The sequence below is a fragment of the Centroberyx gerrardi genome, chromosome 20, assembly GCF_048128805.1.
Source record: "Centroberyx gerrardi isolate f3 chromosome 20, fCenGer3.hap1.cur.20231027, whole genome shotgun sequence".
NCBI lineage: Eukaryota > Metazoa > Chordata > Actinopteri > Beryciformes > Berycidae > Centroberyx > Centroberyx gerrardi.
In genome coordinates this window covers 17768772-17792529 of record NC_136016.1, presented here as the reverse complement: position 1 = coordinate 17792529, position 23758 = coordinate 17768772, and the positions used below count along the sequence as shown (strand labels likewise).

The following is a 23758-nucleotide window of genomic DNA, read 5'->3' as shown; positions in this document are numbered from 1 at the left end:
CAACTAAAGCCAGTCTGTCCCAAGTGAAGTTTTAACTGATTCTGACAAAGATGAGTCTTAAAACCAAATCAGATATGAAAACAAATGATGAGTAATTTTAAAATGTAGACAGCCCCAAGGTTATTTAAGCGCCGTAAATATTAATATAATTTGACCCTGGCTGTCAAATAACAACTTTTTTCTTATCTGCCCCTTCCTGATAATAGTGCCGCACTGTCAGTTACATTCCCAGCTGCAGTCTCTTGGCTTAAATGCCTCTGTTTGTTTTCCTTAGCTGTTTGTTAAGAAAGACATGGAGGTCAAACGTTGATAAGTGGTATCTGGAGACGTCCTTCCCACCCGCTACTGCCTCCTTTTCTCCTGAAGGGCAAGATAAACTGAGCGAATGCAAAGTTAATTCCAGAAGTCGTACTCTCACTGTTGCAAAGTTATTAAAAAATGAGGATATCGGGGCTAAATTAATGTTCCAAAACTGTGCTCCCTTTCCTGCGTCCTTGTTGGCTCATCCTGAGCGCTCTGGAGCAACTGGTTCACACTCACTTATCACGCCGTTTAAGTCCTTGTGGATTCTCTCGCCAACTCCTCTGGGACAGACAGAAGGTGGTTTCTGGCGTGGAGTTCAGCCATCATGAGGGGTGTCTAACAAGCTTTACCACTGGGCTGCCTTAGTACAGATACAGGTTGACTGTGGCAGTGTGAGGTGCCTGTCAAACACCAAAATACACCCAAACACAGACACACACACTCCCCCTTCTCTCCTCTGGCGCCATTCATTTATGTTAAAGCCCCTACCGTACTCTGTTTTTCTACTCATTTTTTCCTCCCTCCTTCTCCGCTCTGTTTTCATCAGAGACTCTAAGCCGGATAATGCATAATTCCCGCTTGGGTGATATTTCCCTGATCTGCCTTGCCAGGAAGCTCTTAACGGCTAACTGCCTAGCTTTTGTAGCCCAGTCACAATATGGAAATAAGCTGCTCTAACTGGATTGGCACTAATAGCACTTTTATAGTTACCACTACTAAAGACATTTTTTTTCATTGTAATTCAACCTTACTGTTAGTTGTAAGAATCATCTTTGCAGTAAGAATAAAGCTGAGGTAGATGAAGCTACTCAGTTGAAGTATGATTTGTGCATGGATTAGATGAAACTTTAATGATCCCTGTGGGAAAATTGGCCCGTTGCAGTAGCAAGTAGTAATAGGATACATCAAAGAAGAATAGAATATACATACGAATATAACAAACAGGGGTTATATAAACATACTCTACTCAACTGACAATTCCAACACATGGACATATTAAGTCAAAAAACTATAAATGAAAATGTGCAACAAATGAGAAAAGAAACCTGTATGCGAAAAGACTGTGAAATATTACAGCATATGTACAGGGTATGTACTTGGTTATGAAAAATCCATATACAAAAAAAAAAAAAATGCTGCATCCCACAAACATCACCCACTCAGTTTGAACACGTCACTGTTTTGAGCCAATCATGCTCGCTATTGGAGCATGTATCACTGCCACCTACACACACCCACATATAAATCTTTGCAGTACAGCACTTCCACTACACAGATATACACAGTTTTGCGTTGCATCTATTACACACACACACACACACACACACACACACACACACACACACACACACACGCATCACTGCGGGTGTTATTTAACAATGTCATCCTTCACACTGGCTTCATGCAGCAGCGATTCTCAAGTGCAGTTGACCATCGAGTGACACTCAGTCAAACTCTGCCATGCAACACGGCCGTTCTGCCTACATAAACAGGAACCTGTGCCAGTTCCTTGCATAATGCCGACCCGACTTGCTCCCTGAATGAACAATCGGCCGGTAAAGAGGTGATGTGAGGAGAGGGCAGAGGCTGCTGCTGCAGACTCCCACACTGAAATAAATCACCACGTTCTTTGTTTCCTGGCTTGAGAGCTTAAGTTGTTTTGATATCGTCAACTTGGTATTAACCACTCTGCAGGTCCTCTGAGCTTGCTGCAAAGATGCTAGGCTTGAATAGGCAGGAATGTTTGGCAGCAGGGAGAAATGGCTCACTGCACACTTGTAGCTCTCAGAATGTTTTGTTGACAGTTTTCCGTGAAAGCTATCCTGAAAACAAATCACAACCGCACTGCGTAATCTGTCTCACTTCTCCCTCTCAATAATAGCCCTCACACTTTCCTCTTTCAAACTCTGCTGTGCATTTCACTGATATCCCTGCACCCCCGGAGGTGTCCTGCCCCACCTTGTCCGTCACTCACCACTCCTTCTCTTCCTCCTCCTCCCCGTCTCCTCTCCTCTCTCCAGTGCACCTGCTCCTCTCCCTGACTGCTTTCAGAGCTTCCTCAGGGAGGAGGCACTGGACTTTTTCTGTAGCCAGTGTCACAAACAAATAAGTCGTCTTGAGGACCTCTCCACTCGCCTCAATTTCCTAGAGATGACTAGGTAACACATCATCCCCCACCCCTCCGATTCTAATCCGTGTGAATGTGTATGCACTGCTGTGTCGATTAGATATCACACACATTCCCATAATGTGTGCATGCTGTGTTGGATTAGTAACAACATGGTGTGTGTGTTATATGTAATGGATTGTACACACACACGTATTATGGTGGATGTGTGGGTGTTTCACACCCATCTTGTCTCACACTCATCCCAATCACTCTTCATCTCCACTCCTCTGCACGTTTGTGTGTGAGTTGCAGTGTGTTCGTATTTGGCTTGCCGTGGGAAAACTCTAACTCATCCTGGCTTAAGTGTGCGTATCATCACAAAGTGATAAAGGTCTTCACTGAAGTGATTTCAGTGAGCCTTTCTGGAGCTGTTGGTGGCCGTTTACTAACAGAATTTTTGTTCAGAGTTCCCATGGGTCATATCTGCACAAATTATGATTTGTCATCCATACACGATATACATTTTTCTTTCATGCAGTTCTGAGAATGATCTTAAAGACTGATTATACCTATTGAGTCCACTTTAAAAAAAAACATAAAGGAACATAAAACAGTGTTTTTTTGACATAATTGACAAAATTGCCCGTTATTGTCACAGGTGAGTGGTGTTTATTTTAGTGCTTTATTGGTCATGTCATTGCATTCATATTTCATTTCAGTTGTTGGAGAATGACTGCCGGTAGCAAAGCAAAGCTTTTTAGATGAGCCTGCATTTATCAAAATTGTCGGAACAGACATGCTGATCTAGGATTGCTGGCCAGGTCGCTTTGACCAAATCATGGAGTATAATCTGAAAAGCAAAACTGATCCTAGATCAGCACTGCTTAGACACTTGATAAATATGGGCTGCTGTGTTTTGTGTTAGATTGCTGTGATGTGTGAATATGTTGTAGCTATAGTATGGACACACCTGCTGATTTAATTAGTTTAGGACCACCTCACCATGCCCCTCTCTATTTTCCTCGATGTGGATTCACTCCTAGTAGAGAGAGGGATGAGGGGGTGGTTAGGAGGAATACCAGGAGATAGTGTCTCTTTCCTCTATCCCTTCTCTCTTCCTGACCACTTTCCTGTTGTTCTGTCCCCCCATCCAGCGCAGGCAAGAGGCTGTCCAGCAAGAAAGTAGCGAGGTAAGCTAACAAGTTTCTCTCATTTCAGTAGGTAATAGTTCATATTTTTTGTATGATGTTCATAGATACTCAATATTTGGCATATAAGCAATGGGTAAATTTTGAAGGGAATAGCAGTTTACCAAACATGAGGGAGCTCTTCTAGGGGCTGTTGAATAAGTTTTCCCTCTCTTCCTCTGCTGTAGACATCTCCTCCAGAACAGCTCGATGACTCTGGACACCATGAGCGACTTGACCCGGGACATTCTGGAGCTCGCTGACAACGACATCACCGACAAGGTGAGAGCTCACAATCAGTCACCCGTGCCATACAAGTTTTTTTTACCTTTATCCAGGGAAAGTTGACTGAGCACACATATTTTTTTCCAGCACATTTCCCCAGATACACACATTCACAACTGCATGTTGCTGCTATAGTTTCCCACTGTTGGCCAGTGAGCAGTTCCATTGTAGGAGTTAGGGTTTAAGTGCCCTGCTCAAGGGCACCTCAACAGTAGTTGTTGGATCACAACTCATACTTGTTGCATGACACAGTGATATATTATGAACAGTACTGTTTCTGTATAACAGAGTAGACCTTAACAACGTAAACAACCTTAACACTTTCCCTGTTGCAGGTGCTCCTCCTTGAGCGTCGAGTAGCGGAGCTGGAGAAGGAGTCGGAGGCGTCGGGGGAGCAGCATGCACGGTTGCGGCAGGAGAACCTGCACCTGGTGCACCGGGCCAACGCCCTGGAGGAGCAGCTGAAGGAGCAGGAGCTCCACGCCGACGAGCATCTACAGCAGGAGACCCGCCGCCACAAGGACGCCCTCAACAAGCTGGAGAGGGAGAGGGGGCTGGAGCTGGAGAACCTGCAGGCCAGGTCAGGACATGAGTGTCTAGATGGGGAAGGACTGGCTATCTTTGGAAATAGATATTTGATACTCCCATCCTAGTTTGGGGTGTAGGTGTATGGTTGTATTTTTGTTTATTTGTTTCTGTGTGTGTGTGTAGGTTTAGGTGAGGGTCAGCCTAGAAGGATTAACCATCATCTAAATCATGATTATATGCACAGAGGGAAAGATGGGTTAGGTTAGTAATTGTGCAGCCTGTTGTTGACATGCTGTTTGTCAGAGGCATTGTGGCTCTATACTGCCACCCTCTGGTACTGAGCTGCCACTAACTATAAGGTGTTTTTCTGTAGAACAGCATAGTTGACCATCAATGAACAGAATGCAAACGTGTCAGTTGTGTTACCATGTGGTTGTGTTTGGTGTTTTATGTGTTTGAAGAATTTGTATCTTCTGTTTCTCAGACTGCAGCAGCTTGATGAGGAGAACAGTGAACTGCGTTCCTGTGTTCCCTGTCTACGAGCGAACATCGAGAGATTGGAAGAGGTGAGAGCAATGCTGTCTCATCGCTTTGGTTCTTCCTTCTGTGCCTCTCCCCTCCTCCATCACACCTCCTGCCACGCTCTTATCACTATCCCTGTATCTCACCTGTTATTGTTTTTTCTCTCGCTCCTTTCTCCTCAATTCTGTCTCTCGACTGTCTGACGCCCCTCATCATCCTCGCCTCCTTTGGTTTTTATCTACCAGGAGAAGAGAAAGCTGCAGGATGAGACGGAGGACATGACCGACAGACTGAACGAGGAGCTGGAGTCCCGCAGGAAGATGGCTGACAAGCTGAGCCACGAACGCCACCAGAACCAGAAAGAGAAGGAGTGCACTCAGGAGGTGGGACTGGTTTCTCCATGTACTGTGTGTACAAAATATTACAATGCAGTGCAGTGTTGTACAAGTTCACTGCCGTTAGTCAAATATTGATGTCCAAATTGAGTGTTGTTAATCTGAAGAATCAAGTGTTTTTACTTAGAATATACTGTCTGGTTTATGACTTTACCAACCGATGCTCCTTGATCTGTTTGTGCCACAGCTTATCGAAGACCTACGCAAGCAGCTTGAGCACCTACAGCTGTACAAGTTGGAGGCCGAGGCCAAGAGGGGGCGCTCTCCCAGCGCAGGGCTGCAGGAGTACCAGACCCGCACCCGAGAAGCTGAGCTGGAGCAAGAGATCAAACGGCTCAAACAGGTAGCACACACATTCTGAGTTTTCTGCACTTCTCCGGCCCTTCACTGCACTCATTTTATTTGTCGTGTTTTCTTAACCCATCACTCAAACCATGTTGCTTGATTTTGCCGCCTAGGACAACCGCAGCCTGAAGGAGCAGAATGACGAGCTGAACGGCCAGATCATCAACCTGAGCATCCAGGGAGCCAAGAACCTGATGTCTGCCTCCTTCTCTGACTCGCTGGCAGCTGAGATCAACTCTGTGTCTCGTGGAGAGGTCAGTTTACAGAGGAAGGCAAACATGTCCATTAGTAGTTCAACATTAAAGTTCAGTGAGTGTTGTTCTGTGACTCTGTTATCTCGACTGACGCCTGTTTGTCTGTTTCTAGTTGATGGAGGCTATCCACAAACAGGAGGAGATCAACTACAGACTCCAGGACTACATTGACAAAATCATCGTGGCCATCATGGAGTCCAACCCCTCCATCCTAGAGGTCAAGTAGACACCATCTTGACCGAGGCAGCCAGAGGGAGGCTCAGAATGACTCAGTGGGCTGTTAAAACATATCGGAGACTTGGCTAAAACAAAAACATAAACTACTAAGACAGGATATAAACTTATTTTGGCAACATTTTGGTGGGAAAAAAAAGAAGGAACTCGACTCATCCAACTCCCCTGAAAGAAGAATTGCAGATTAATAAGAAGTCCATGGCTGTCAATGAAGAATAAGCTATTTTTAGTTAGATGTCCCTTGAATCTGAGCTTATCTGTGCGTGTATGTATGTATGTGTGTGTGTGTGTGTTTGTGTGTGCCCTCCTGAATACGCTTGGGTTCTGGTGACGTCCATGTATTTGGCTAGAGGGACCTGAGTTTCCCCCTGTTGCGCGTGTGAATGTGTAAATGTGTACACGAGGTCAATATCACGAGGAGTAGAAATCTCCCTGCCCCTGTCCAAAAACAAAAGTGTCAATGTTCGGTTGAGATGTGAAATTTTCAGACAATGATACCTAAAAGCCTTAAAGCAAAGGTGATCTGAGTATTCATTGATTTATACATATCAACTACGCCTCAGTTCCAGTCAGTGCAATGTTACTGGGAGGAATTTCCTTCGTGGCATGTAGGCTGCGTTCTCCTGAATCAGGCTGAATCGTGTTTTAACCACGGAAAGTGTTTAAGCCGTATGAAGCTCTGGTGCAGCCGCTGCTCTGGTGAATTTGTCTGTATGTTTAAAGCTTGCTGTGCTGCCTACCAGTCACATTTACAGTGTGTCCTGTCCTTAAACCTAATTGGACTATCTTTTCCAGTTAACCCAGAAACCCAGGTGAGGGACATTTCTAGGGGTCGAGGATGAGAAATGCCCGGAGGGTTCGTGTTTGCGTGTGTGTGTGTGTGCGTGCAAACGTGTGAGCTGTTTTACATTCCCTTTGTGCTCTCTGTGTTGCTTAAAGGTTTTGAGAAAAAAGCTTGGTGACTCAAGGAGGAGTAACAAGAATGACTCATTAATTCTTGAACGCTCTCGGTGTCCAGAGAGAAGGAACTGGGTGGTTTATAATTTGCTGCATTTCCATTTATTTTTACAATGAAACAGGGTCCCAGAGCTCAGGTGGGCTGGAAACCCCCAGTGGAAAAGCACTTCATTTCCCATCGCTCCCGCTGGGGATTAGTAGTATCGGTAGTAGTAACACTTCCGGCACTAATGTGATAAAATGTAACTCAAACTTGTCCTAGGAAATATAGACTTGAAACTGGAACTGACAAAAAATGTTTATACTGACAATTACACTTTGTACACACTACAAACATTTGACTTAGCCTTAGCCTTAAAACCTGATGAGTGTTCTGGGAAATGTAGTGTTTTTGTTTTTTGTTGTTGTTTTTTTTAATTTAAGTACAGCCCACCTGATCCCAATGTTCTCTTGCTGAGTGAAAGTGATAAGGGAGCAAGCTGATCCAGGTTACCGACCGTTTTTGCTGGACAAGTGAATTACTGTCAGTGAAAATGTTATCGAGACTGAAAAATGCTGATATTTGACATGTTGTATATGAAGTAACCAACGGTTGTACTTTGCACTAAGTTTTGTTTTGATTTCAAAGATGTTTTTGTCAATAGAAAAGAAAACGGTTTATTGTGAAGGGTTGAAATCCTTAATTGGAGATACTTTGAAGCCCCTATGAAGATGCATATGAAAATGATTGAGTATGGGACTTGTTGCTACAAAAGGCGGAGCTGGTGTGAGCTCTAGCTGCAGAAATCCCACTCACATTTAAACATGAGAAGAAGGAAAAAGCATCACACTAATCAGAATGCCATATAGCATTGGAAATACTCCACAACAGTACAGGAACATGCTCATAAGCTGCAGCCATGTGTCAGAGTATTTTATTGAATTTTCACATAAATATATATTTTCACCACTTTTTTTTTTTTCTCAGCCACCATCAGGAGTTCAGCTGAGCTCTTTTGCTGGCTTAAGGGAGAGTTTCAGTCGGCCAGTTTCATCTTTTTTTACTCTAGACCTGATGTGAAGAAAGATACAATATTGAGGAGACGCTGTAGAGTTAGGTAGCAATAACGTTTAGGAAGGACAGTGGACATTTATGGAGGGCAGATAAACCTGATCTTTATTCCCCCCCCCTGCTGAAGCAACATTGACTTTTTCGCTGTATTTCTGGATTACGGCAAAAGGACACAAGGACTGACGGTAGACTGATCCTGTACGCATCGGTGCTGCCCAGCCACTTTTGGGGACATTTTGGACATTTCTGTCTCACTTAGAAACTGGACATTCATGTCCGGCCCTCTTCAGAAGAGGACCGGACAGCATGGCGTTCTGCACCAATACAGCAACAGTATGCTACGAAAAATAACGGTATTTTTCCACCCTGTTCACCTCCAAGTCTATCTCACTGCTCTTCTTCACCTGCCACTCCATGGAAAATGGCCTTGGATGTAAATGACTTGTACATGTAAAGTTTTTTCTACCCTCCTTCTAGATTCTAGGTATTTTTATAGTCCTGAAAAAAAAAAGGAAAGTGTTCTTTTTCTTGTCTTATGCTGAGAAACAATTGCCTGTATTCTTCTCTAGCATGTAGCGTGTACAGTATCTGTTGGTTTCCCTTGTTTAAATCACATGCAGATATTTATTCATCATTGGACACAAACAATGACAACACACATTTTGAGTAATGGTTCTATTTCACTTCTGCTGAAAATAAGTTTGTACATTGTTTTTTTTTTTGTTTTTTTTTGGTATTTTTATTTTTTTTTTTACTCACAAGGGGAGATTGTAATTCACAGCGATTGATTCTGTGGAAATGGAGAATTTATTGAATTAAGAGAAATGTTTATAGCAGAGTTATATCGTCTCTGGTCGGGTTACCATCGTGGAACAAAAGCTTGAGTCAGGCCCGCGCGAAACGGCCGATTGTTCGGCGAGGTCGCTGCCCTCTTCCATAATGCTGATGTTGCCGTGACCTCTTTAAGGGCATTGTGATGTTACATATGGCAGAGTCTGCAATTTCCACTGTTGTCTTCCCAGCTGGAACCAGGTACTGCATGGAACCACTCATTTTTATTGTACATCACTGATTCAGTAGTTTGACAAATCGTTTGACTGACAAATCCACACACTATATCCATCAGTGGAGTTGTACCTGTTACATAATGCCATCAAAATGACTAAAGCCTCATATTCAGGCGTGCTGAGTACAACTTTCTGCCTTTTAGTGTGATTGGAGGTTTTCCCCCAGCAGACCTAATGCATATCGGTGAATTATTTACAGTACAGCCCAGTGACCAGTTATGTATTACAAAGAGGAAACGGTGTGACACATCACCTTTTAAACCTGGCCGCAGCAGACTATAGGCTTCTACAGATCTCCTCATGTTTCAGTTTGTCTGACTCTGACGGATAGTTTGAGAACTTAAGATGACCGCTACCTGAATGACTAGACAGCGACTCAGACCACAGACCTGTCAAAACATTCCCTTTTCAGCAGGGCTAAACTTGATTCAGTGGAATTCTTCTAAATGCACTTTAACAGTTCCAATTTCTTCATTTTAATCCCTGCTTTCAAAGTAACCAAAGACGGATGTTTGACCTTTAACTGACCAATCTATCTATCTATCGATCATGGTATCCCAAAAGCTTTCCTCACTTAATAAAATAGAAAGCGACGCACTCTCGACTTCCAGAGTTTGCCCTGAAAAACTGGCCTGCTAGTCTGAACACTGTGCCTCCGTGTCTCAAACTTTGCCTCTAAACTAACCTGATGAGCCCTGGGAAAAGCACTGACCATGTGACTGTCAGTTTGTTAAATTATAATTATGAAACCTAAATTGTGTAAATATGAATTGTCATTTTTGTGATTTTTTTTTTCTTTTCTCTCTCTCTCTCACACTCACTTCCAGTGTCCAAAGAAAGTCTGCTCAAGGCACAAACATCACTACTGGAGTAGTGCATGGCTTGCCATTATGTGACATGGGAAGATAAAAAGAGAATATTGTAGAAAACAGAAATTGTAAAACTTAAGTTTATTCTTATTTTCAGAGATAAATGTATAAATTATAACAGTATTGGTTACAGCTGTATATTATTTTTGAAGATCCCCAAAAGATGTAATCCTAATTGTTACTGGGGAGCTATAATTTCAAGTCATTGTAAAAAGAAAAAACAAAATTTAAAGGAACACAGTGAAAGTAAGATTAGGGAAATAAACTGAATAAAATAACCCTATGTTTGGTTGCCTCGTTATTTTGCATATTTTCCATTACACTGCATGTGTGAATATACATTTACAGATCTTGGAACTGGACAGGAATATTTGGTTGTCATGGGAAAAACAATGCAGTATCCTTTGAATCGGCTTCTTCAGCACTAAAGTCAACAGAACGAGTTTTTTCAGCCTTGCACTTTTGCCATAGTACTGTTTTATCTCTTTGATTTGACTAGAGCAACCCCCAGGTGTCAACACATGTCCTATGTGAAAAGTCAGAGCCCAGATGGTAAGTCACTACAAATTAAAAGTGATGCTCCAAAGGGGTAAAGTTATATTTTCCCTGTTTTGATATAGTTGTGTATTTGATCAAGCCACAGTGAAAAATTTAAATTGAGCTTGATTTACAGTTGTATTTCCAAAATTCAATTTTACAAACTGTTTCAGATAAGCTCTGAAGCTCAAAGTCTTCCAGTCACTGAGGTTTGCAGCATCTGATTTGCCACAACTTGCATAGTTAATGCTTCTACTGAGCAGGCAAACTCATGTATGGAGGAGTGTGAGATTATATTCAAATTCAACCAAAAGCTATGTTTACTAAAATACATGTTTTTGAAAAATATTATGAAGAAACAACATTTGGAAATATTTAAAGTTAAAAGTTTAAAATATGTCTCATTTAACCTGGACTGGATTATTTACTAGACCATTGTTGCTCATAATAAATTGAACCATGCATATTACCATTCAGCAAGGGTGGAAGTAATTAATTACATTTACTTAAGATACTGTAACTGAGTAGCTTTTTTGTGTACTTGTACTTTCTTGGGTATTTTTTAAAGTCAGTAATTTTACTTTTACTTAAGTACGTTTTTGTGAAGTATTGTAGTTCACTACATTTTAAATCACATCCAAATTTTGTGACTCTCCATAAACATCAAAAACTGGGCCATCGTAAATGGGACAATTCTGAATCCATTTGCAGTGTCAGCCAGCAAAGAAGAGAAGAGTAATCTGTCTTTACTTTGCGCACTCTATTTTGTCATTTCTAATTTTTCCAATTAAAAGAATCTAGTTTGAACTCTGTCTGTCTGAATTGCATGGAAAAGATCACATCTAAAATAAAAAATCTAAAATGGTCTCTTTTCTAAAAAGTAACTCAGTAACTTTTACTCGAGTACATTTTAAATGAGCTACTGTTTACTTTTACTGATGTAGAGTTTTACACCAGAACTTTTACTTTTACTTGAGTAAAATATCATGAAAGTAACAGTAGCCTACTTTTACTTGAGCAGGACATTCTAGTACTCTTTCCACCTCTGCCATTCAGTTGATCTATGCTTTAGCTACAAAGTGTCATGTTTATTTGTTGTCCACCATGTGCAGGGCCTGTGGTTGATCCTCTGGACAGAGGCAGACACCCTGTTCACCCCCACAGCACCCAGCCCATACCTGGACACGGGCTCCCTCAGTGTCCGACCAACCAGCTCCCCCTGCCGGTTGGGGACATGCACTGCATGAACCCGCTGCAAAGCCTGTTACCCTGTGGGAGTTATGATCCTATCTATTACTTCAACACCTGTATAAACCAACAGTATGTCAACACAAATCAGTGGGCGCTTTTTAACCTGGCGCAAGCTTCACCTCAGCTTCCCTCCACACATGCGCCTGTCTTAGCAGAGAGGGGGCCCATTTGTCGTTTGATGGTAGCCATGGTGGCGGCTGATCTACCAGTGGTCCCTGTGCCAGGAGTGGACATGAACAGAGTGCTGGCAATCGCTCGGCGGTACAGGCAGTGGTTACGTGTAAAAGATTTTTGACTCACTTCAAGAAACTGAAAAGCAAGGAACGCAGAGAATTTCTGATGTAAAACATGCACCATTAAAGTGTTTATAAAGGCACAAATCCATGCGTGTGCAACAATAATAATTTTTTTTTTTTTTCAAATGGCAAATCGTGCGATGAATCTAACTCATTAAACAGATCAAGAGTAATTGAACAGTACTGTTGAAACAAACATATTCCGGGAAGTGTTAAGAAGAAACGTTGGCTTCTTGAATGTCACACCTTACAGACTTTCCCCGGAACGCTTCTTGTGTTTCCTAGCTTTGTACGGACATATTTTGATGGAACACATGAAGAAACATGCAAGCCGAGGCGGGATAATATCCTTTGCGGACAGAGAATCGTACATTTCACCAGAAAAATACATGTTTTTATAGTTATAGTGACCGTAACGTATGTCTGTAGTAGCAAAGTAAGTTTTCTGTTCGCTTGCTGTATTCAAATGCGGAGTTTATTACTTGCACGAGAGGCGTGTGTAGTTTGACAGCCTTAAAGCTAAGTTAAAGTAATTGCCATAGCACTACAACAGAGCTGTGTAACGTTACTCGTTATTTCCAGTGTCAGAATTATTTTTTAATAAGGTGTTTTTGAAGCCTTACTGGTTAAGGTATGACAAATTAACCGTTACTTCGCTCCACGGCTGCCAGCTAACGTTACAGGATTGATGTTCTTGAAGTTAACTGTTGGTTGCCATGTCAACGATGGAGTCCCTCACCCCACATACCGAGGTTCGTGTAGCGGTGGGCCGATGTGTCCGGACCCTCACTACTTCCACGGACAACAAAGAAATTATCACCGCTTTTCAAACTCTCCACTCTTACCTGGACGAAGGACCAGGCAGTTCAACCTCGCCGGTTCAGCGGGCGGAGTTCAGGAAAGCCCACTACACCCGCACCCTTCAGTTTCTCATCAGCAGCATCAATGCTGATTGGCTGCGCCTCCTCACAGCGGCGCAGCGCGTGGAGTTATGGGATGGCCTGTTCCTCCGAGGTCCTCCAGAGCAGGCCCTGCTGGTGCTGATGGAGGGGATAGGAACACTGAGGTGGGTGCTGCAGGAAGAGGGGAAAGGATGCATGATGCTGTGAAAACCCTGATTCTCTCTGTTTGACTCCTTGCTCTGTCATTATCTCTCCACTGCAGACCTAGCACAAGTCTGGACCACTTGGTCAGCCTCACTGAGACCTTCCTTCGGAGCGGTCGTCTTGCTGACCTCCTATGGAACCACTGTCTGGAGGCAGGTCCCTCTGACTCCCCCCAGCTCCGAGAGACCCTGCTGGGGCGTTTGGCAGCCCTGCCGGACCTCACCGCCAACAGGCTGCATCCCAACAACAAGCCCCTCTTTCTTCCTCAGCAGTACTACCCGCTACTGGCTGCAGAGATGCTCACCGCCCTGGAGAGGACCTGCCAAGCACTCAGAGGTGAGGGAGCATCTGTTAAACTCCTTGCAATAATGAGACAGATCAAGATGTATTGTTGTGCTATCAAAATTGCCGTTTCTGATCCTGTGTATTTGTGTCTCTTGTATTTTTTAACAGATGGGAAAGACTGTTCCTTGACCTTTGTGGCTCAGACACTTGGGAAAGTGTGTATTCAGGGGCATAGTGGTGAGTTGAATTACATTTGGAGCAGCTGTATCCAGTCCATCCTCCTTCATTCTAATTGGCTGTTGACTGAAAAGTTCAGCTGTGGCGACAAGCTTGTTGACTGTCCACACATTGATTGAGTTTTCCTGGTCGCTCACCTCTGTAGGAAGATAATGGACTTCCGGTTACTTGTTGCTCTTAGTGTGAATGTGGGTCAGTGTTTACACAAAACTCCTTATATCCTCCTGCATCTGTTTTCACAGGGTCGGTGCTGGCAGTGATGGCTCCTCGGCTCTCCGTCTGCACACGCTCAGACATGGTGTGGCAGAGGGTTTGCTGGAAGTTGCTCCAGAACGTTCCGGAGCGATGGCTGGAGAGCGTGCTCACTGGGCTGGTGCAGGCTGTCAGTGGGTAAGGTGTTAACATCTTAGGCTGAGGCTCTCTAAGAATGTATACCATCTTCAATTAGGCTCTATGGACAGTTGTGTGCACTTACACAGCTGTCAATTTGTCTGTTTCTGCCTATATAGATACCAGTCTCTCTCCTCTCTTTTTTCAGGCCAGATGCCCTGGGCAGGATCATAGGGAATCTAGTGCTGAAGAATAAAAAGGCCCAGTTTGTCATCACTCATAAACTGCTATTGCTCCAATACAAGTATGAGGTGAGAAGGTGAATCCCAGCCTGTCAGTATATCCTATGTGGTGAAGCATTTGTTTTACTTTGTGTTACATTTTTTTTCCCCCAGACTCGAGTTTTGAGAATTCTCTTGGGTTACCTTGCAGCAGACAGGGAGCGAAGGCTGCTGGTCATCCAGGTGGGCACTCAGGGTTTAGCAGTCTAATGATATATACTATTATACACATGAATGGTTTTGACATGCATTTGTGTGTTTGTGTGTGTGTTGTCAGGTCTTGCGGTCACTGTGCCAGGCTTGGGCCAACCCCAGCGCAGTGAGACACACACCACTAGAGCAGCAGCTGTATGTCAGCAAGGCCTTGCTGCTGTGTGTGGGACTGCTGAATGACTCTGAACTGCAGGAGCTGCGTTCAGGTACAATGCTCAACACGTCTGCCTCAACTCACTCAAAAAATCAATATAAACAGTCACAATATAAGTGATCAAGACTCCACAACCATGATATAACACACTCTAGTCTATGATGGTATTCACTTATAGATCTGCAATCCTTTTGTAGCATATAATTGCTATTGAAAACTTTGTATCTCCAACAAGTCAAAGTCTGTTTCAGGCTGACAACCTTTTTTTCAAAATGTCTCAATGGATTATAAGGCCCTTACGGTCATGGAAATTACCCAGCACACAATAAACATGGGAACTTTCAATTTAAGTGAAAACATATTTTCACAGCAAAAACAATTAATACCCAAACTGTAGTTAACAGGTTGTCACTCAGCAGCAGCAACATGGTGATCATATAAATTGATGGATCGTATAGATTGATGCTTTCAGCTCTCCTGTCTCTGGTCAGTCCATCCACCGTTGTGCTTCTCCTCTCTCAGAGCTGCTGCAGTGCATGTTGGGGGGCATGCAGAGCCACCTGGACAGCAGTGTGGTGCGTGTCAGGCGTATGGGCATGGTGGTGGGAGAGTGCCTGAGCTCCCGCATGGACATCAATGGGACCAAACTAAAATTTGAGGTACAGTTAATGTGGAATTTAGAGTATACAGTGCTGTCAAATGAACCATTTATCACTGGAAATGCCAAAACCTTCCCAAAGAAAATGTAAAAGTACTATGCCTGCATTGGTATTTTATATGTGTGGCATATGTACAGTATATGCCAGGTTATGAGTCTTGCATCTGAGTATTATGGTGTGTTTTCTTATAGTATGAGCAGGATGAGGAAACTCAGGAGCTGCTCTCTCTGATGACTCCCCTTACTGACGATGAGCCAGAGCCTGAGTCTGTAAATGGGTCAGTACTGAGCATCTATATATCTATACACTTACAGTATATGGTACCTTGTTCCTTAGTTACTGTGTTAGTTTCTGCCCCAACTTTAAGGAATACATCGTTTTGAGGACATAGACACCAAAATCATCCATGTGTCCCAGTAGATCATTTGCTCCAGTGCTCCGTGCTAACACAGCCGATGAATACATGGTTTCTCACCTGAAACAGTTCAAAAAATAAATCTGGCTACATCAGCTATATTGCGTTAAAGATATTTCATCTTTAAAATTTAAGAACCTACAAGAAGAAGAAGTACAAGAAGAACCACTTAAAATTTGTTATTACTTTAAGGTCAGTCTTCCTACTCTGGAAAAAGCTAGTGCCTGCTATCATTCAACGTAGTGTATGCTAAAGTGTTGGCATAGAGCACCACAGAAAATTATCTATTGGGGTCACATGAATGATTTTGGCGTCTTATGTTCTCATCACTTAATGGGTAAGTTGACCAACAGGCCAATCTCCACAAAAACTTGGTATAGTATATTAATTTAATTGATGCACTGATTATGTTTAATGGTGTCTCTGTTTCTCATCTGCAGAGTTCATTCCCCTCAGGAAGCCACTCAGGATAAATCATCCCAAAATAACTCAGTACACCAGCCACCAAAAACTGCCCCAGACTCTGACCTGGATAGGTAAGAATGAGCTCTGTCACGCAGTCAGCAACACTAATACCCTTTAAATGTATTGTGTTGAGGGATTTAGCATTTTTACACAAATTAAATGGAGGTGTAGCTTTAACTCCAATTTTTTTCCCGGTCCAGCGATGATGAGCTCACCCCGTACGACATGTCTGGCGATCAGGAGATGAGTCAAGCATCCCCACCTCGCTACCTCCGAGACTGTCTGGAAGGTATGGCTGTACAGAGCTGACTTCATTGACTTCATTGATCATTTGATGCAGTCCTATTTATACACTCAGTCCTTTGATGAAACCCACTGTTATCTTATCTGTCAACCCATCCAGCCTTTATTTCCTCTGAGGACCCGGTGCGTGTGGAGCTCAGTCTGAGAGCTGCTGAGGGTTTGGTGAGGAAGAACGTCTTCACAGCCAGAGAGGTATGACAGCAATAACACAGCAGTCTTCCAGAACCATTTGATGTCCAGAAAGTGGACCTATGGGCAGTCTTGAGCCTGGCATGTTATTTTTCAAATTTACTACTTCAAATTTATACCAATTCTAAAATTATACTTCCTTTAATGAAACTACATTTCATAAGGCACTATAGTAAGTTGCTTTATCTGTAACATTAGCTCTTATCATTTGTTTTTTTAAATACAGTCAGGCCATACTGATTTGGTTTCCCCAATAAATACAGCCTATAAGTAAGAAGAAATCTAGTGATATCTCATTGAAAGACTCAAACATTTTAAAGTATGTTGATGCCTTTTGATACTTTTTAGATTCCTTAAAATCAATATTAAATCAATACAGGGTCAATAGATTCTGTTCCTAGATACCTAACACTAGGACAGCAATTTGTACATTTGCTATGACTTTTATTACTGACAATACACACACACACTGACAATGCATCTGTTATGTTTACAATTTTCAGATCAGTGTCCAACTGACCAAAGTGCTTCTTCACATGGAAGATAAATACAACATAGTTGGCTTCCTGATTCTCAGACAGGCTACTATGGTGGCTCTCACCGTCACTGACTGCATCCCTGTAAGATCTTCCACCTCGGTCTTAACACTGTTGGATTCATTACCAGATAGCTTTATCGTACTATTTAACATCCTGAGAAGTCCATTACCTGTATTTTTACAATCAAAATATTTCTCTTTGCTTTCTCCGACAGGTGACACAGTATTTGACCACAGAGTTTTACTCCTTGAACTACAGTCTTCGTCAGCGGCTGGATATCTTGGAGGTGAAAACAACAGCTTCTCCACTTGTTATAGTGGCTGTGTGCCTCCTACAGCTATTTTTGTTGATTGATTTATGAATTGCTACAGGCAGTGTAACTATTAAACTGTTTTGGCATATCAGGTCCTTGCTATGTCAGCCCAGGAGCTCTCTCAACCAATCACTGACAAGGGAAATCCATCAAAGGGCATCACTCCCATTGCTGAATTGACTCCATACCCTGGTGACAATCCTGTTCACTGGCGACAAGTAGTAGAGAGGCGGATTCAGAGCAAGACCAAGCGCCTCAGTAAGGTACTTTAAGTAGACTGTGGCTACACAAAAAATGAGATTTTGTCTAATAGTTAGTCATTTTCATCTCAGTCGTTTCTCTTGTTGCTATAGGGTGCCACACAACCTCCAGCCAAAGTCACCCCAAACCGTTACGCCCCTGTTGCTGGCCACTTCTTCTTTCCTCTGCTCAGGAGCTATGACAGGTTAGTGTGTTCTTTATGCAGACATATAGACTTAACACATTTGCAGCATAGTTTTATATAGACTTAACACTTTTGCAGCATAGTTTTCATGTTCCAGTTTACAATACCATGATTCTTCCATCACTGAAATGCAGTACTTGTCTGCTAGGCCTCAGGTGACCTTTGACCTGTTGGGCAGCGACCACCTGGTACTGGGCAGGCTGATCCACACCTTGGGCCTCCTCATGCATCTGGCTGTCAACGCACCAGTAGGTCAAGTTCCCTCCACTCGTCCATGCTAGTGTAGCCTCATAAAGCCACCTCTATGTCTTGTTTTCTAAATTCAGTATCCGTTGGACCTTGCACCCTTTCTAAGCTATATTCTTTGACATTTTAACTTGTTTGAGTTGTGAGTGCTATTTCCTGATCTCTATTCTTGCAGGTAGCCAGTCAAATGGGTTGCGCTCTGCTGGACTTTGTGTGGGTGGTACGCTACCATGTTGACCAGTAAGTACAGTTCATATCTATGCTTGATGCAGCAAAAATGTGAGAGGAGAGGCTAAGGACCATTTTGCTGTCTTCAGGGATACTGTAGGTTCTTGCTAGTAGAATGTCAGAAATAGCCACAGGTTGTGTCAAGTGCTTGTAAAAGCTTTGTATCGGCAACATGTTCTTCTCTTAGCTAACTCAGAACCAGCATACATCCCATGCTCATACTATAGGAGGAAGATCTCATAAAGGCACAAAGCCAATATGAACAAATAACAGTAGGCCTAAATAGACTATAGGGTCATTACAGGATGTTTTACCATCTCAGCTCAGTCTAAACTGTAACCTGAAATCTGTCTGTCAAAGGATGGTGAGACGAGGTGTCCTTTTCGCCGTCTGCTCTGTGTTTCTGAGCATGCCCAGTCACAGCCTGCTGGTGGACCTCAGTGATCAGCTGTTTGAGACCAGAACTTGGCTGGCAGGTAATAAAACATTGGTGGTGAAAAAAGATGAATTCTCTGAAGTCTGTGTGCAACTTCTTTTTCATTTTAAGGGTTGTTGAAAAACCTCGATAGTTTCTCTTTATGAGCTGAAAATCAAGCAGTATGTTTCAGTTCTGTTATTACTGGGCCAATTTCATACATTAACGAGTGTAGGGTGATAACTATAGTTTATATTACTAATAAAAGATCAATCGAAAATGATATGTGTCTTGTAAGTGTGCTTAGGCCTGAGGTTGCACCTGCATAATATGCGTCCGTCGGGGATGTCCCTTCAATGAAACACATGCACACGCAAACACGCACACACACTCATAGAGGCGCACATATGCACAGCTGGACTGAACATTTCTGGGAAGTAGATGAGGATCCAGGATGTCCTGTACTGCAGACTGTCCATGACGTGATTGGCTCATCATCAGTTGGATTTTTTTTAACCCTCCAAGGATAGAAATCACATAGTTTCACATTGCAGTAGCATGGAGCTGAATGACATCGACCGGCCTTGGACACGTTTGTGTTGCTTTCCAGCTGGGATTGTAAAACGTGCAAAGAAAATGCCCGGAGTATGAGTCAGCTCAGAATTTGAAATTTGTTTTCACTTTTTAATCATGGCTTACTTGACAGTTGTATACTTTCTTGCACTTTCTCTACTGTTGGAAGATGACTGCACACTCGACTACTATCTTTTGCTAAGGTGCTAGAGGCCAAAAAACATCAAAGTGGAAGAGCAAAACTTGTGCACACTTAGGTGCGAGTTAAGGTCAAGTAGACCTTCTGGCCCTGAAGAAGGTCTACTTGACTGAAAGCTTGGTTTAAAAAAAACTTTGCAGTCTACTGTTACCACTACAGAACGCTACTAATAATTTTTTTGTTGTATTATTTGCAGATGTGGCTGAAGGGGACCCAGATGCAGATTGCAGGAATCTGGCTGTCCAGAGTCTGGTGCTGCTGGATAAGAACTTAAAGAAACAGCTAGATCCACAAGCTCTGGACCTGCAGTCCTGACCACAGCATCGGTAATCGCATATGAAAAGAGATTCAGTCGACTGGACTTGAATGTACATAAGGCTGTGCACCGGTCCTCACAGAGCCTGGGGACTGAGGGGGAGGAAATGATGTGTGCCAGCCCACCGGATGTTGGCTGGCAGAGGGGCTGGCGGATGTGGACGATCCTGGACACTGAAGGACGTCCTTTCAGCTTAAGAACCGCCTGCTGCAGGTGCTGCCCAGCTTATTACATATCCTGGAACACACACCCAACCAGAGGAAAGGAGTGCACAAGTTTGTCTGTGCATGTGTTTCTGTGTCTGTGCGCACACACACACACACATTTAAATATATGTGTAGATGCCCGTATCTTGATGTAACTTGTCTACCAGATGAAATATTTAAAGACAGGAGAAGAGGATGCCATTATTGTCCAAAAATAAAATGTATGTTATGAGGATGTCCTTTTCAACCTCTTTCCTGTACAGGAACATCTCTCTGTACTGTGGACGTTTGTTTACAAAGGACATCCTGTGAATATTCACATGCATACACACACACACACACAATAAAAATACTAGTCATCCTTCCCCACATGATATAAATGGAACATAGGTGTGTTCTCTTATGTCTGTTCCCAAACAATAAAATATTTGGAAGATAAATGGCTGTTTATATTTTTTGTTAGGCCACACAGTGATGTTATACATTTTATTACTTTGGTAATAATAAAAAAAAAGTACTAATATCTGCTCTGATTACTGATTTGTGGCTAATGAACATTTTAGAATTACTATTTTTTCCACTCATGTAGGAAGAGCCTCAGTACTGCTTCTTGTTTTTGTTTTACTTTTAAAGGATTTTTTTGGACTCTTCTCTCCCCCAAGTATATATATTTTTTTTATTGAAACAGTAGCAAGGCTGAGAGTAGGTAAATAAATAGTACAGAGGAGAGGAGATTGTGTTGGTAATCTGTCCTATAGGACAGCTACAGAGGTCCCAACCACCACAGCATAAGTAAACAGTTTTTCTCCAGTAAAGTAGGAGATTGTAGTCAAATGACAACAATATAATAGTCAATGATCTTCATTCTTGGAAAAGTATCATATTGGTCAGAAATGAATGCAGCATCATAATGATACTATAATGGTGTGTGCACTGATTGAAAACTTGCCAAGACTGAAATAAAAGTAGATAGTGGGTCAAATTTGTAAATGAAACTGTGCACTGTGTTTATATAATCATCGTCATGTGGTTGATTTAGACCTTTACAGCACCTTTGCTATTGCCAACTGCTGGACATATTCGGGTTACATTCGGTGTTTTCCGTAACTCCTCCTCCCGGCCAGCCTTCGAGGTTGTTGTCAGGGGCAACTGGAAGAGACGCTTTTCGCTCTCGAGGGTGGCTAGACATAACACAACATTGGATTTGGCGGTCAATATTTTACTCTGTTTTAAGTTTTAGCAACTATAAGACGGCGACAGTGAGGTAGGTCTTCAGATGATTGAACGGACATTGCATTCAATGTACAGAACGGTTCGTCTCTGTTCCATGGCAGTGCAGGCTAGCAATGGATGCTAACTTCAGCTAGCTTAGCTCGCTAGCCATTTGGAAAATGCCCTCCATAACATCAATGGATTATAGAGCCTGAGCTAGTTAGCTAGCTGCTTAAAGTTACCTAACGTCAATGTTAGCTACTACTGCTAACCATCATGATGAGCGTTAGCTAAGTTATAGCTAACGCCGTTCGACAGTATCCACTAATGAACTAAGTTACATATTAAGTTTAATTATGAATTTTCAAACGTTGGATGCTGTCTAGCCTGCCAGATAGCGAGCTAGAGTTAGTGAATTTGTTAGCTAACTTGCAAAACATGAATTAGCCAGATAGCTAATTAGCTGCCATAAATAGCTGGATAGGCAGAGACATCAACCTGCACAACAAATACAAAGTGTGTTAGTGCCCTTCTATAAAAGCAGGAAGTCATTTGAAGTCGTGTTTTACAGAGACTGTAGGGTTTTAGGCACTGTGCATATATACAATTCATACATGTGAGTAGGTAGGTGTTGGTAAATGTACTAATTATAATATAGGAGGTTCCATCTAGCTCCTATTCCTCATGTTCCTTCTTCTCACTCATCTAGAACAGAGCATTGGGGACATGGCGGTGTACTTTGACCACCGCATTGAGGCCCCTGACAGCAGTAGCGTGCCCTCTCAGGTGGCATGGCACTCTACTCTGCCTCTCCTGGCTGTGGCCTCCAGCAGCCCCTCCACTGGAGGCAACGTAGACCTCTACCTTCAGCAGGTAAACCCGTCCAACAACCAACTGCTCCAACTTTGCAAATTCATACTGATAACAGTAAGAAAGCATACTGGCTTGGCGATGATCCCATGTAAACTTGGCCTGTTGATGATATGTGATCAAAGAGTTGGTTCCAATGCACATGTGCATGTGTAACCTTGCCTTTTTGTTGTCAGAATCAATGTGTGACCTGGAACAATGTGTGTGAATATTATCAACCATAGTATATCTAACAGATCTTGCTTCACTAAAATTCTCCCTGTCATCTTGCAGGGGGAGTTTGTGGAGAGCTGCCATGTGGACCGTCCTTACCAGCCCACAGTGCTGCGCTGGCACCCCATCAAGCCACTGCTAGCACTGGGCTGGGAGACTGGAGAGGTGCTGCTGCTGACACACCCCTCTGGAGATCAAACAGTCCTGCCCAACACACATACAGCCTGCATCACACTGCTGGAGTGGAGCAGCTCTGGCAGCCGCTTGGTCACTGGGGATCAGGTCAGTGAGTTGCAGTAACTGTATGCATAGACACTCTGGCGTAGGTGCACATGTTAAACGTGCATACAAATACTAAGAGACATTCATAACCTATTGATATGTTGGTGGGCCTGATTAGCATGCATGATAAACATGTTCACATGGTCTGGGAATACCCGGACCATGCCTGTATTACAGACAGGTCATGTGCGGCACATGGCCTGGGGCTCCTAGCAGGGTAATCCAGGCACTGAACACAGGCATGCAATCTGGAAATCGCTGCACATACAACCTTCCCATTGGCTTTACCTGCTTGTCATTAGTATGAATAAAGTGTGATTTTTTTTAATGACACAGATGGGAGTGCTAGCAGTATGGAAGCTAGATGCCAGAGGGAGACTCCAAGGAAATCATCTAGTGAAGCATGAATACAACAAACCCTTAACTTGCTGCATCTTCAGACCCGCCCCACCTGGCGAGTAAGTAACCAGGATGCTATTCTTCTGTGTAAACCCTTGACAATTAGATAATGTGTTCATTTCACAGTATACATACATTAACTTATCACTTTTACAACTTCTTTAGCATTTTTTGAGTTTTTGTATTTTTTATACAAAGTACAACTTATGTTATATTTTTCAAACACATATGCCGTCTTTGTTTAAATGCCAGTCTACTGTGTTGCTGACTGTGTATCCTAACTGTTGTTCCAGAGATGTGGCGATGCTGGCCCGAGCCTCGGTGAGTGGAGATGAGAATGCTCTGGACATGTTCAGCTGGAAGGGAGCACCTCTCAAGATGGGCCCGCAGGAGGGACTGATGTTCTACGTCAGCACCGCAGATGGTAAGAGGTTGTGGGTGTGGGTGTGTGTCTTCCAAAAGGTGTTTCCAAAA

At 42.9% G+C, this 23758-nt stretch overlaps 3 protein-coding genes across 5 annotated transcripts in view; all 3 read left to right on the top strand.

The window, feature by feature from the left end:
• The window catches only part of rab11fip3 (RAB11 family interacting protein 3 (class II)), a 30482-nt gene extending 20489 nt beyond the window's left edge, over positions 1-9993 (top strand). The window contains exons 6-14 of the mRNA XM_071926730.2: positions 2325-2462; positions 3568-3603; positions 3789-3882; positions 4221-4465; positions 4898-4979; positions 5181-5318; positions 5518-5673; positions 5789-5929; positions 6042-9993. Coding sequence (XP_071782831.1) covers positions 2325-2462; positions 3568-3603; positions 3789-3882; positions 4221-4465; positions 4898-4979; positions 5181-5318; positions 5518-5673; positions 5789-5929; positions 6042-6155 — 1144 coding nt within the window. The 3' untranslated portion in view covers positions 6156-9993. The remainder of the gene's footprint in view (positions 1-2324; positions 2463-3567; positions 3604-3788; positions 3883-4220; positions 4466-4897; positions 4980-5180; positions 5319-5517; positions 5674-5788; positions 5930-6041) is intronic.
• Positions 9994-12792: 2799 nt separating this feature from the next.
• Positions 12793-20723, top strand: telo2 (TEL2, telomere maintenance 2, homolog (S. cerevisiae)). Of its 3 annotated transcripts, none has more exons than XR_011785571.2 (20): positions 12793-13257; positions 13356-13633; positions 13751-13819; positions 14062-14209; positions 14358-14460; positions 14545-14613; positions 14708-14849; positions 15320-15456; positions 15648-15733; positions 16312-16407; positions 16537-16625; positions 16740-16831; positions 17332-17448; positions 17582-17653; positions 17773-17943; positions 18034-18125; positions 18274-18373; positions 18551-18611; positions 18960-19075; positions 19983-20004. XR_011785571.2 is itself a non-coding variant. In XM_071926753.2 (20 exons), the coding sequence occupies exons 1-20, from the start codon at positions 12908-12910 to the stop codon at positions 20099-20101; spliced, it is 2511 nt and encodes an 836-aa protein (XP_071782854.2). In that variant the 5' UTR covers positions 12793-12907; the 3' UTR covers positions 20102-20723. The 3 variants fall into 3 exon arrangements, 1 of the variants encoding a protein (XP_071782854.2); XM_071926753.2 differs by having other exon boundaries at positions 18274-18377; positions 19983-20723; XR_011785572.2 differs by lacking the exons at positions 18960-19075; positions 19983-20004 and having other exon boundaries at positions 17773-17938; positions 18274-18377; positions 18551-18569.
• A 759-nt stretch (positions 20724-21482) lies between these two features.
• ift140 (intraflagellar transport 140 homolog (Chlamydomonas)) overlaps positions 21483-23758 on the top strand; it is a 28462-nt gene continuing 26186 nt past the window's right edge. The window contains exons 1-5 of the mRNA XM_078290936.1: positions 21483-21572; positions 22230-22393; positions 22664-22885; positions 23222-23343; positions 23578-23708. Coding sequence (XP_078147062.1) covers positions 22247-22393; positions 22664-22885; positions 23222-23343; positions 23578-23708 — 622 coding nt within the window. The 5' untranslated portion in view covers positions 21483-21572; positions 22230-22246. The remainder of the gene's footprint in view (positions 21573-22229; positions 22394-22663; positions 22886-23221; positions 23344-23577; positions 23709-23758) is intronic.

What these genes read in the sequence shown, in the direction of transcription:
- telo2 (XM_071926753.2), top strand. Translation starts at nt 12,908, where the DNA reads ATGTCAACGATGGAGTCCCTCACCCCACATACCGAGGTTCGTGTAGCG. An exon ending in GAGCCTGAGTCTGTAAATGG is followed by an intron (nt 15,734 to 16,311) that starts GTCAGTACTGAG and finishes TCTCATCTGCAG; the next exon opens with AGTTCATTCCCCTCAGGAAG. An exon ending in CCGTCACTGACTGCATCCCT is followed by an intron (nt 17,449 to 17,581) that starts GTAAGATCTTCC and finishes TTTCTCCGACAG; the next exon opens with GTGACACAGTATTTGACCAC.